Source organism: Condylostylus longicornis, unplaced genomic scaffold (assembly GCF_029603195.1).
Source record: "Condylostylus longicornis isolate FDR11 unplaced genomic scaffold, ASM2960319v2 ptg000010l, whole genome shotgun sequence".
Taxonomy (NCBI): domain Eukaryota; kingdom Metazoa; phylum Arthropoda; class Insecta; order Diptera; family Dolichopodidae; genus Condylostylus; species Condylostylus longicornis.
Window position 1 is genome coordinate 18,745,518 of NW_026577979.1, and position 13,089 is coordinate 18,758,606.

The 13,089-nt window shown below is 31.7% G+C and overlaps 1 protein-coding gene across 1 annotated transcript; it reads right to left on the reverse strand.

Moving 5' to 3' along the window:
* Positions 1-2,944: 2,944 nt before the first annotated feature.
* Positions 2,945-12,130, reverse strand: LOC129618819 (dynein axonemal intermediate chain 3). The gene is made up of 9 exons (XM_055533832.1): positions 12,011-12,130; positions 11,818-11,961; positions 11,072-11,742; positions 9,479-9,632; positions 6,396-6,586; positions 5,163-6,329; positions 4,927-5,102; positions 4,670-4,866; positions 2,945-3,844 (listed from the first exon to the last, which is right to left on the reverse strand). The coding sequence occupies exons 1-9, from the start codon at positions 12,076-12,078 to the stop codon at positions 3,199-3,201; spliced, it is 3,414 nt and encodes a 1,137-aa protein (XP_055389807.1). The 5' UTR covers positions 12,079-12,130; the 3' UTR covers positions 2,945-3,198.
* Positions 12,131-13,089: the final 959 nt, after the last annotated feature.

Sequence of the window (13,089 nt, forward strand, 5' to 3'; positions counted from 1 at the left end):
TTCCTCCACCCCTTCGACACAGCACCTCCGGCAAAGATCGTTTTGCAAGGCGGCCCATTCTCCTTGCATGTTCGACAATCAGGTAATGGCCCGTCAGAACCCCACGTCACTGATATCCTCTCGACTCAGAGAGATCAGATCCCTTGTGCAACGCAAACCTAGCTTTGGCCACAAATTCCTAGTCGCAGTACACCTCCCTTGGCCCATCTAAGGTTGCTGCCCTCCACTGCCGCGTTGCTCAGCAGCAGCCTGTGGGTGCTTAGAGGCATGCGCGGGACTTCCTTTTCAGGTGGAATCCCAAGGGTAGTTACATGTCTCGCAAGCTCGTGGTCCTTACAGTTCCACAGAATCCAACTATGTTCGGGGACCCAAACCAAGTTTATTTCGAACTGTCGCGTTATCTCGTTAAAAGAAAGAATGTGGAAATCTCAGAACTGAATGCTCTTATCGCGGCCTGGCTGCCAGTAAAAATATTCACGCTACCAGCAGATACCACATTGCAGCCAAGTTAGCGCAGAGCCTCCACAGTCGCAACCACCTCGACCTGAAAGACACTACAGTGATCCGGTAAACGGAAGGAGAGCTAAACATCCAATTGCTCAGAATAAACTCCCTCACCTACCCTGCTATCGAGTTTGTATCCGACCAAAGTTATGGAATGTAAAAATTGGCGGATCCGCCCTTATCAGCTCGCTCTCTCAGCCAGGCTTGCCTAAGCGGAATCGAGGTCCTAAAGCTTCTCGCTAATGGGAGCACCAGGGGAACGAAATCAATTGTTCCCACCGGGTTTCCCAAATCCGCAAGAACGGAAGCATGTCCTCTTCCTAAACGCGCTGCAGATCCCGCAGCCATCTGCCGACTCAGTAAATCTAATGCCAGTAGATGGAAGAGAATTTCAAGTGCCTATATATTGGTGGATACCCCACCAATGCAGATTACATTGTAGCCCTCCTCCTCCAGGCATACCAGTAATTGATTAATCACCAAATTCTAGAGAAGAGGAGAAAGTACACCTCCTTGCGGGTTGCCCCAACCAACGGAGTGCTTAATGCATGAGCCCCAAAGCTGGCCCTGATGGTTCTGCCTTACAGCATGTTGCCTATCAGAACGCTCAATGCATAAGCTCTCAAAGCTAGCCCTGATAGTTCTGTCTGACAGAATATTGCCTGTCAGAGCGCTCAGAGGGCCATGAACTGAGAGTCCCAACAGCGTCTGAGTTATAGCCCACGGCTCGACATTGCTGAATGCGCCCTCAATATCCAGGAAGGCAGCCATTGTATACTCTCTACAGATCTTTCAATATAGGGCAGGGCCGTTTCCGTTGACCTCCCTTACCTCGGATTAAGGTTACTCCTTATGTATACGTCTATACATATATAACTTTTCGAATATGTTTAATAGAAATGACGTTAAACTGACAGGTCTAAGATCCTTTGGGCGATGTGAGAGCTTCTCCCAGTCTTAGTAATGAAGACCACCCTAACAAATGTTTATTTCGCCCGTAGTAAACGTCCAGTTGCTGACGTATGATTTCTTTCAAAAGTCAGCAGGTTTCGCGTACGGTCGAATGAAGCTTATATATGAAATGTCAAGTAAATTTGTTGAATACTTTCTTGAAAATGAAAACAGGTCCGAAAAAAAGTCCAGTTCCCGAGGCCTGATACATATCCCAAAAGTTGATTAATCCGTGCTCCAGTCGAAATAAACCTACATAAAAAATTTCATCAAAATCATTTCAGCCGAACTTAAGATATACGCGTGCACGCACAGACCGACAGTTGCTGTTTGTTTACATTTAACTACCATGGAGAAATGCGTTCCCACCAAAACTTCGATATGCAAAATTTGTTGCCACCACATAATCTACTTTTGAACTTTAAAAAAACAAAATGGTCATTAAAATTTACCATTATTTAAAACCCGTTTTTTCAAATTTTTAGATATCGTGCTTTTTCAAGACCTCAGGTTGAAGGAGCCTGAGTCCTGAAATAAATTATTTCGTTAGAAATTTTTTTTCACCTCCAATTTCTTTTTTCCAATTTCTGTAAACGCAAAAAGCTAACGGCAAAGCCGCGGCATTAAAAAATATAATTATTTTTCTTAACTGAAGCAATTAAAATATAGCATTTATGTTAACGCCTCTTTAATTTTTTTTTTCTGTATTTCAAAGATTACATATATTGCTTATCCTAAATGTATGCAATTTTTGAAATATATTTAAAATGTATTAATATTTTATTAATATTTTATTTTAATATATTTCATTAATAATATAACTTTATAAATAAAGGAATTTTAATAATGTAGTAGCTACATAGATTGTTTTAAAAGTAGTATTGTAGTGATTGTTTTAAAAATAGTGATTCAGAATTATCCCATCAGAACGAAATTTAATAAGTATACCTCTTTTGAATATTAATCAATACCTATCAAGTTAATATAAGCGGTAATACGAGTAATTGAATTAAAACTTTTAACAAGATTTTAATTGCTGTGATTATAACAGAAAGAATTATCGCAATTTTAATTAACTGATATAACTATGTATATTTGTATAACTGCCTCTTATAATTATATTTAAAAAACTATAACCCACCGAAAACTCGATATGCAAAATTTGTTGCCATCACATAACCTACCTGTTGTATACACAATACGGTCGGTAAAAAGGAGTACTGGAAATAATGAATTCTCTAATATCCATTAGAAAAACGGATAATTTATTGAACTAATTTGAAAGTGAATAAAAAATGAGGCGAGATACACGATCAGGCTGCAAATATTTTATTGCAATTCAATTCAGACAACTGCATGGACCGCATCTGTTGCATTTGGCACTTATCTGAAACAAGCCCTAAATGAAGACATGTACTGACTATAAATTTTACAGAAACAAGTTACAATTTACCGCAAAGGAAGATAGAAAATGCCATACTAGCCGAGCTTTCTATTTGTACATACATACAGAAATATATGTACATAAATTAAATTACACAAATTTTTATTATATTGACAAAATTTATTTTTCAAGGTAACTTTAATTCTAAAAATTTATTATTCTGACTGTTTTTGACTAAACGCAACTTAACACACGAATCGCAAATCCCAATACACAATATGTATCTCTGAACTAGCTACATATGTAAATATTATGTAAAAAAAAATCAAGTAACCTTTTATCGTATATGATATATGAACTTAGTCGTCTAACGTAATGTTAAAATCGTTTGACGAACCTAATATATCGCCGCCAGCTTTCGAATCTTCAGTTATATTTTTAAGGTTTTGTTCCTTATTTTGAGTAAAACGACTTAAATCAAATTCAAAAACATCCAAACTCTTTTCATCTTTGAGTATATCGTACGAATAAGCATGCATGAAATTGCTACCCAATTTTTGATTTAATATTTTACGTCGTTCTAAACCTTTTGTAAAGAATTCACTTATGTTAATATCTCCAATGCTAATTGATCTTTCAATTAACTCATCAGCTTCTTCTTTAATTTTTTCAAACAAATCTACTTCTAATAAAATATTGTCAACATATTCTTCAATTAACTGAGATCTGCTTATATCCTCTTTAATAACTGGAAATATTCTAACTCTTAAAGCTGCAATGTCGTCGTCAATTCTAGCTAAACCTTTTTTCAATGCGATTTTTTTACTTCTTTCGTATGCTAAACGTCGTTTTTCAATTTTTGTCTCAATTTCAAGCTTTTCAGCATTCATTTGCTTTCGTATCATTAGAGCTTCGAAAATGCGTTTCATATTGATTTCCTCCCATTTACGTTCTAACATTTCGGCTATCTCAAGTGCACTTTTCTTTTTCGATTGTTCCGGAGTTCTAATTTTTTTCATGTTTTAGGAAAATATATTTTAGTTATATTAAAGAATATAAATCTATAAATCTAGGGTTTTTTATCAGAACATGATATCTACATTTTTGACAAAAAAAGTTATGAATGCAGTATTACTTAAAATTTTAAATGTTTTCCAAAGCAAAAAAAAAAATTTTAAATAATTTTTTCAGTAGATCTAAAAAAAGGCCTTGAAGAACATTATAACTAACCAATTATTCCAAAAATTTGAAATTTCAAAAAGACAAAATTAGATATCAACCGTTATTCACTTTTCGAAATCCTAAAATTAGGAAGTCTTTGAAATATAGATATGTTATGTTATACACTTTTGAAATGAAAATGTATACCATATTTTTTTTACCGCTTCGTTTCAAGTTGAAAATAAAACATCTGCACATATTCGTTTCTACATTTCATATTGAAATGTTCATGTTGGTTATTTTCACATAAGTCAAACACACGTTAAAAACATTTCAAACTAGCTAAGTGAATTTATTCATTTCTAGTAAGTTGATACTAAAAGCTATTGGAAAAAGTGTATATCCTCTTTGATTTAGAATTTTAACACTACATAACATCTAGTAGCACCATTTTAAAATGCTAACTTTTTAAACCATCTTCAATAAACTTTCACTAGTTAATATTTTGAGTTATTTTTATTTTAACAAGAATAACGCAAAAAAATTTCAATGGTATCTTACTCAAAATGACAAACATGTAGATATTATGTTCTGACAGAAAACCCTGGAAATATTCATTTTCCAAATCAATTTATTAAAATTTAAGAGATTTAAATTAGAACTCCTTACTCAACTTCTTCTCTTTGAAAATCCTTTTTTTTTGCTTTCAACTCTAGTTTTCTCAATTTTTCTAATTCAATTTTTACTTCATCTTCTATCAATTTTCTTGCTTCAATTATGTCTTCATTTTTTTTATTCCATTTTTTTTCCCACGTTATTAATTTTTGTTTCCGAAACATTTCTTTATCAATATATTCTTGAAGAAGCTAAAATACATTTGTATCTGATTCAAAAGATCAATATTTTAAGAAAAAAGGAAAAACTACCTCTTTCTCATTAGGACATGTATTTTGCAATATTTTTGGCAAATTAACCATGCGAAGACATCCAACATAATCACCAACTGCCATAATTTTGTTCGGCACTTTTGGACGATGTTCTGCTATTGCAGTTAATATACCACCACCAAGCATGTCAGATAAAATAGGTTCGTCATCTCTAGCTGTAAAATATTTTTTCATAAAATCAAAGAAATACTTTTATTCCCGGATTTAATAAATACCTAGTATATCCCAAGCTTCAAAATTTCCATCATTTCTACCAATGTAAAAAATAGAAGGTCTGTCAACACTCCATGAAACTGATGTTAATTCACATGACCTTTTTCTCCATAAAATTGGGGTAACAAAATAATTTTCTCTCCATATAGCAAAAACATACCTACCGATGGTAATGAAAATTTCTGGGAAAAAAAAGTTTCGCTCTAATTGTAAAATAGGACCATCGTGTACATTTGCATATTTTTGAAATGTTGAAACTTTTTCTTTATTTGATTGTTCGCCGACATCATCAAAACCATCCCAATACAGATGCAATATATTACCGAATAGGCTGCAAGCTAAGAAACTTTGTTCATTTGGCTTGATTTTTTTATTTGGTTCATCATACTCTTCAATATTTGTTTCGATTACAAGTTGCCTTGCTTCAGTTCTATCAATACGTGATACTTTAATTGGAAATTTTTTCATAATACTTTTTGGCAATTTGTCATCATAATCTGGTTTATACTCATACAATCCAATATTAGCAAATTGATTACTAGTTAAAGCTTCTGTTGTACACACCATAAAAACCGGCTTAAAAACTCTATCATATTTACGAAACGATGATTCCATTGCTGACAGTGTAGGTGGTAATTTTCCTCTATTTGGTTTGGAATTTATTTTACGACTTAAATCAATATCCAAATCCCAAAAAGCTATAGAACCATCAATTGAAGTTGTTATAAAAAATCGATTTTTTGGTTCAGATGATCTATGTAATTTCCCATCGACCGTTATATAAATATAACGATCTAGCCAATCAATTTTTGTTACTGCATTACTATGTGATAAACCAATATCACTTGAAATTGTTTCAGCCAAATTCATTTTTTCATTTGTTGTCTTAGCCCAATCTAAAAAATTCATCATTAACAGTCGATATTTTGTCTGATTTTGTGATAACATTTCTTCTTCATCCAATTTTTCAATTTTATCCATTAAATCCCAAAGCATTATTTGACCAGTAATACAACCACCAACCAAAAACTGTGGTGAATAAGGACAAAATGACAATGATAATATTTCCCGTGGGGCGTAACATTGTAATTTATATTTCAAACTATCTGAAAGGCTCCAAAATAATACTTGGTTCTTATCTGCTATAAAATTTTCTATCGGCTCATTAACTTAAATTGAAAGGAATTTTAATAATTTCTTCTTCTAATTGTTAATGTCGTCATATATATACTTACTATCTATTACACCACACCCCGGAAAATGCGAGTAACAGCAGGCAACTAAACCAGATAAAGCAGGATACCACGAAATTGAAAGTATTTTTTGGTGCAAAGTTTCTTTTAAATCAGTAAAACATAAAATTTCTTCTAAATATGGACATGTGTATCTTGGGATTGGTTTGGTTGAGATTAATGAGTAATCATTTCTAAAAAATACAATTACAAAGTTTAAAATATTCAATTTCAAATAAGCAAATAAATATTTATTGTTTAAAGTTTAAAAAATTCATATAATAACTTGTAAATATAGTTTGTCAAAATTTAAATTTAAATAATATAAAAAAAACAACAACCCTGGTATCAAATTTACCAAAAGGAAAATAATAAATTACGAATTACGTTCAATAAAAACAAAGTTAAGAAAATTTAATTGAAAGTTGTTAAAAATTGTTTGAAAATTCTTATGAAAAAAAGGGTTGTGCAAAACAAATACCAATCAATTTGATTTTTAACGAACCGACCCTAACTCCAACAATGTACTCGTATAGTTGTAAAAAATTATCGTGGGCGAAAAAGGAGTTGTTTTGCAGCTAATTGAACCGAGCTTTCCTCAACCTTTATATTGCAAACTATTTCTAGGTGGAACACTCGACACCTTTTTTCTAATTTTAAGTATGTAACCCTATTACATCAGCGTGGGCAGAAAAGGAATTGTTCGATGGCTCATCGAAGCCTCCATATTGTAACATACTTGTAGGCACAAGGCTTGACAACATTTACTAAAATTTGAAGTATGCACCTTGAATAGATTCGAAAGCATCATATTATGACTAAAATATGTAGAGTTTATGAAGTTCAACATTCAACAAGAACAATAATTTTACTAGGATGTCACTGCTTTTTGTAATGGCAATATTTTTTTTATTTTGTTCCATTCTTTTTTGTTTTCGTCTTCAGAGGTGCAATTTATGAAGTATAGAAACGGTTGAAGTTATATTAATTTAATGGGAACCTCCTTATATAACAGCAGAGCAGATGGATGACGTAATCAAAGGATCGAGTTAAAGGCAGAAAAATTAAAAAAATTTTCTCCTCGAACTGAACTCGAACGAGTGACCTACCGCTTTCTAGGCGGACGCTCTTCCAACTGAGCTACAGAGTTATGCAACTGAGCTACAGAGAAATCGCCGACGAAATGTTCTGAGGTTTATATTTTATCACTACTAATACTACTAATACCTCTAGCATGAAATCTGAAAAGTTCAATTTTTTAGAATATTTTGTTGTTTGTATGCTAGCATTTATTTGCATATCAAATTTTAGCTTCCGAGGACTCAATTTTGATTAAGTTTGTTTTGACTAAGAATTTTGATGATTATCAGTGAGTAATTCAATGATGAAATCGGATGATTTTTAAATATCAACAAGAATCTAAACCATAATAGCTGTGCAGCTCAAACTTTATGATATGTATGCTTCAATTATTCAATAATTAGTCTATTATTGACATTAAACTAGATCTTGTCAATAGATTGTGCCGTCGCTTGATAGATAATTTGTTCCATCATCCATCAAATGACTGCTGAAAGTGAGAATTAAACTAGAAAAAATATTAAAACTTCTAAAAATTTCCAGTTGAATTTTCAGTTCCATATCAATTTCGCTTTTCGAAATTGTTTTAAAGATGAAACTAAAACTAAAATTGTTAACAATAATTGAAAGTGTTCAGAAAAAATATTAAGATGCAATTACATAAACAAGGTGTCTCGTGTCTAAGTGTACGCTATATACAATTGTATAAGCCCTCCTGATGAGACAAAACTTTTGTAAGGAGACGATGTTCGTACCTCAACAGGTTCGGAGTTACAGAGAATTTCGTAATTTTTTAAAAAATTAAAAGAAAATTAATTTTTAAAACGTGTTAGTTTTCTAGGTGACGTAACAGAAACTTTCTCCAATTTCAACCTTGTCAACTGCTACCTGTCCTGGTTTAGGAATTATTGAGAAAAATAAGAAAATGTCATTTTATACTCGTACCAAATTATTTTCTTCAATAACTTAGAAAAAAGTACAAAAACCGTTCAAAATGGTGTCTCCTTGAGAAATGGAGAAATGTTCAAATCAAAAACAGAGTTTAAAAATAATGGAGAATATAATATGGTGCCTTTCATTCATACAACCATGTAAATCAGTTTTGAATTCAACAATCTTTTGATAAATTAATTTAATAAAAAATTTTTCGCAAATAGAGCACGAGTAGATATTAGTAAAGAAATTTCTCTAGAATAATTCTTCAACTACGTGAAAATTCAAACTTTTGAGAATTTGTACTAAAACTACAAAAGCCAGAAGTTACTTTTGCCATCAGTAAAAAGACTATAAAAAATTGTTCAGGCTGTCAAAATAACCATTCAAGTTAAACGTTATCTCAGTTGCCGAATATATATAAGAAAAATTTATATCTTATATGCATACAATATAATAATGTTTCTTAGCTACAAAACTGGAAACTGGTTTTGCTTATTTACATATGCTTGAGTCAATAGAAGTTATACTTCTATTGGGTGCTTCGCATAACGCAGCAAATAATTTCAGGGATGATTTTTTGATCAAAAAATTGTATATATTCATGCGAGCGTGCAGATATACTCATTTTCGATCTACAGCCTGTTGAAAAAAAAGGAAAACAATTTTTTCTCCATATAAATATATAAATACTTATAACTTTGAAACCATGCGACAAACAGTAACCATCAGGAGCTTGTTTCACAGGCGATTGATTGCTATTTATTTTAGGCTTTTTAAAAAATTTGAAAAAACGGGTTTTTTCGTTGGAATAGTGGCCCTTTTACAACACTCGTATATGAGGTTAAAATACATATTTTTAAGAAACTATCAAACTACTTTTGAAGTTGCATGACAACTATTGCAGAAGTTTACACAATTACAATCAAATTTCAATGGAATAGCGACTCCCTTACATCAGATTCATTTACATGAAATTTTAATAGTGTTATCTTTACAATTCCTAAACTATATGACCACATTCTTTTTAAAGTTATTCTATATCGATTATAAATTACTACCATCACAATTACCTATACATATCAATTTGATTAAAATTTAATATTTCCAATAAATTTTCAATATTTTGAGATAATGGTGGTGGGGGTTTCTTAAAAGTTACTGGGGTACCTTTGCCACTTCCAGGCCTTGATTCTTCCTCTTCAGATGTAACATCAAGTCCAGTTTCTAATAAATATTTGTAAATTTTTATAACAATTTGCAACATAATGTTAATCAAAATTTTGTAAATTCATTGTAATAAAAAAAAAAAATCTGATGTGGTCAGCACATAACCGACCGCATTGTGTATTGTCTAGTTAAATGAAAGTGTTACAGAATATTATAAAAGTGTCTGTTAAATACTTCTTTCCAATTTTTAGGACATTAGTAAGCTTATAGTTAACATACTTAGAAAAATGTAAATTTGGCTTTTAGTAGAGTTTCGCTTTGTGCTACCCGAATTCCCTGAAATGCTCGCCAGTTAGTTTCGGTAACAACCAGAACTTAAATATCAAATTTCAAGAAATTTCATCAATTTGTTCTGTGGATATGGTGAAAAATGTAAAAAGTCTAACTGCCGATGCCTGATCTTTCCAAAAAATTTACATGTTCATTGTTTTAATACGGGGAATTCATATATTAAATTTCAATGAAATCGGTTGATTATTTCTCTTTATATACACAAAAATGTATATTTGGCCCGTAGTAAACGCCCAGTTGCTGATGCCTGATTTCTTCCAAAACATACGAATTTTTGCGTATGATCGAGCAAAGCTTATATATGAAATTTCAAGTAAATCGGTTGAATACTTTCTTCAAAATGGTGAAAAATGTAAAATCGGCCCGCAAATCCGTTTTCGAGCCCTGATCTTTCCAAAAAATGTATATGTTCATTGTTTTAATACGAGGAATTCATATATTAAATTTCAATGAAATCGGTTGATTATTTCTCTTTATATACACAAAAATGTATATTTGGCCCGTAGTAAACGTCTAGTTGCCGATGCCTGATTTCTTCCAAAACATACGAATTTTTGCGGACGGTCGAGCTGAGCTTATATATAAAATTTCAAGTAAATCGGTTGAATATTTTCTTCAAAATGTTCAAAAATGTAAAACAGGCCCGCTAAAAAGTGCAGTTCCCGAGGCCTGATATATATGGTGGAAACAAACTTACATATAAAATTTCATCAAAATCGGTTCAGCCGAACTTGAAATACACGCGTGCACACACAGACCGACAGACCGACAGGTTGCTAAAAATAGTTTATTTACACTTCCCTACTATGGAGAAGTACGTCCCCACCGAAAACTCGATGTGCAAAATTTGTTGCCATCACATAACCTACCTATTGTTTTCACAATACGGTCGGTAATAATCTGTGATTCGAAATAAAGAAAAAACTCAAATTAGTAAGAAAGTCTAATTGTTGAAATCGCCGAAATGAAGCTGTAATAAACGCGATTAAATGTTGATTCACCTTAAATATTATATCTTATTTTATTTGAAAAATTAGGTATTTAAATTTCCGTAAAAATCGCAAAATCTTTAAATTTACTATCTACACCTACTGCTTTTTGATTTTAAAAAGTACATGTCAATTTTATTATAATAATAAACAAACCTCCTTCCTCAACCTTGAAATGATATTGTGTCCATGCATTTGTTGGAAATGTTGGATCTGTTTGCTGCTCTAATGTAATCTCTGGCGACTTTGCTTGTACAGCGACACTTATCCTCTTACGAAAAATATTATCAAATTTCTTTTCACCTGGTATTAATTCAGCATAACCGTCACGTACATCATCAGCTTTTCTCATTGATAAATTATCTGAGTTATACTTAAGTGGAAAAACACTTTGCATTTCAACATCAATTTCTTCATCTCTTGTTCTTTTTGTTCCTAAAATAACCTCTTTTTCACTACCATGCGAATCCCACTTCAAATGTGGTTTTTTCAAATAAATTTTTTCTACAGCCCACTTTTCATATTCTTCAATAGCTTGTATAATTTCTAATGCTTGCTTGATAATATCTTTTTCATAAAAAACTACGAATGGATCTCTTTCATTTGGTTCTTTATCATTTTGTGTCAGTATTGGTATGTAACCAATCAAAAGCAATGCATCCATTTTAGTATTTTTATATGGTTTAAGCAATTTTTTTCTCTCTTTTGCATCATCAATAACATCAATAACGTTTTCTAATAAACTTCGACATTTTATACGTTTCCAAGCGTACTCTTGACTTAAATTAACACCAACAAGTATACCCATTTGTTCTTGTACTTCTGGGCTATATTTATTAAAGAACAAAATAAAAAAATAAATGAATTTCATTTATAAACAAATAAGACTCTAATCAACATACTGTATCATAAAGACTTGCTTTTCTAAACCAAGTAATTCCTCCCAAGCTTGTTTTAAGTCAAAATTACGAAATTTTTCATCTTGTTCGTCAAGCGTTAATTCATTTCCATAATTTCCAAATAATTCAGCAGGTGCATTAGGTTCTCTATGAATATTGTTTAAGATAAATTTCAAAATAAAATTAAAAAACTTACATGACATCTTCTTCTGTCAAATTCAAATGTTTGTTTTCCTCTTCAATTCTTGTTGTAGGGTCCGCCATTGTAAATATTTAAAACAATATTTGATATGAGTCGAAATCCATTTAATTTCTGGTGTATATACATATGTATGTACATACATAAATTAAGTATCATTATGAAAAAAAATGAAGGACGTAAGATTTTTAATAAAAACAAAATTTGTAATATGTAGATCTATTTTTAGGCTATAAGCAACTATAACTTTGGATCTATGTTCTGTACCTGTTACCTAAATAAAATTTTTTGATCTTAACTTTTACTAACTTTTATTTCTTCAGTTCAATATTTTGCTATTTTTTTTTTGTTTTCTAATTCCTCATCAAATGATCTCTTCAACAATTTAATTGTTTAAATTAAGTTAATTAATTGTTAATTAATTTAGTTCAGGCGTAAACTTTTACGCGATTCTACTTCAATCTCTACAGAGGACCTTAACGCAAGCGACATTAGATTGAAATATTTTTTGATTGGAACTTTCTGGAATACTGAATTGAAAAAACTTGATTGTCAATAAATTATTTTTTTAAATTAAACTTACATATTACATACACTACATAAAAGAATATTTTTATAAAATGTAAAATTTTTTGAATTGATTGAATGGGGTCTAGCACTTCAATTGAAAATTTATAGAATTTAACAGTGGATAACTACATTACTTACATGCATAATGATTTAAATGTCAATTTTATTTAAAATAAATTTGTAATTTACCAATACACACATACATATTTAATAAAAAAAATAATTTACATACATACATAAATGTCCTTAAGGCGGAAGGGGGCAGACCACAGAAAGGCAGCGGCTGCATAAAGTTAGCCCCAGATCCCCTTCGCGCCACCTACTGTGGCCCGGCACCCAATATACCCAGCACAAATGAGCGTGACTCTGTTCACCGATGCCAATTCCACAAGTACAGTAGGACAGTCCGAGATCTGCTTGGATGTAACCTGAGCCGAATGAAGTGCCAACTATGGCGCCCTACAACCCAAGAACACATCGATAGTACGTTTTTTATGGCCCCTTTC

Coding starts and splice junctions, on each gene's coding strand:
- LOC129618819 (XM_055533832.1), bottom strand. CDS start 12,078: ATGGCGGACCCTACAACAAGAATTGAAGAGGAAAACAAACATTTGAAT. Junction 11,962..12,010: donor TTGACAGAAGAAGATGTCAT/GTAAGTTTTTTA, acceptor CAATATTCATAG/AGAACCTAATGCACCTGCTG. Junction 9,633..11,071: donor TTTCAAGGTTGAGGAAGGAG/GTTTGTTTATTA, acceptor AATATTTATTAG/AAACTGGACTTGATGTTACA.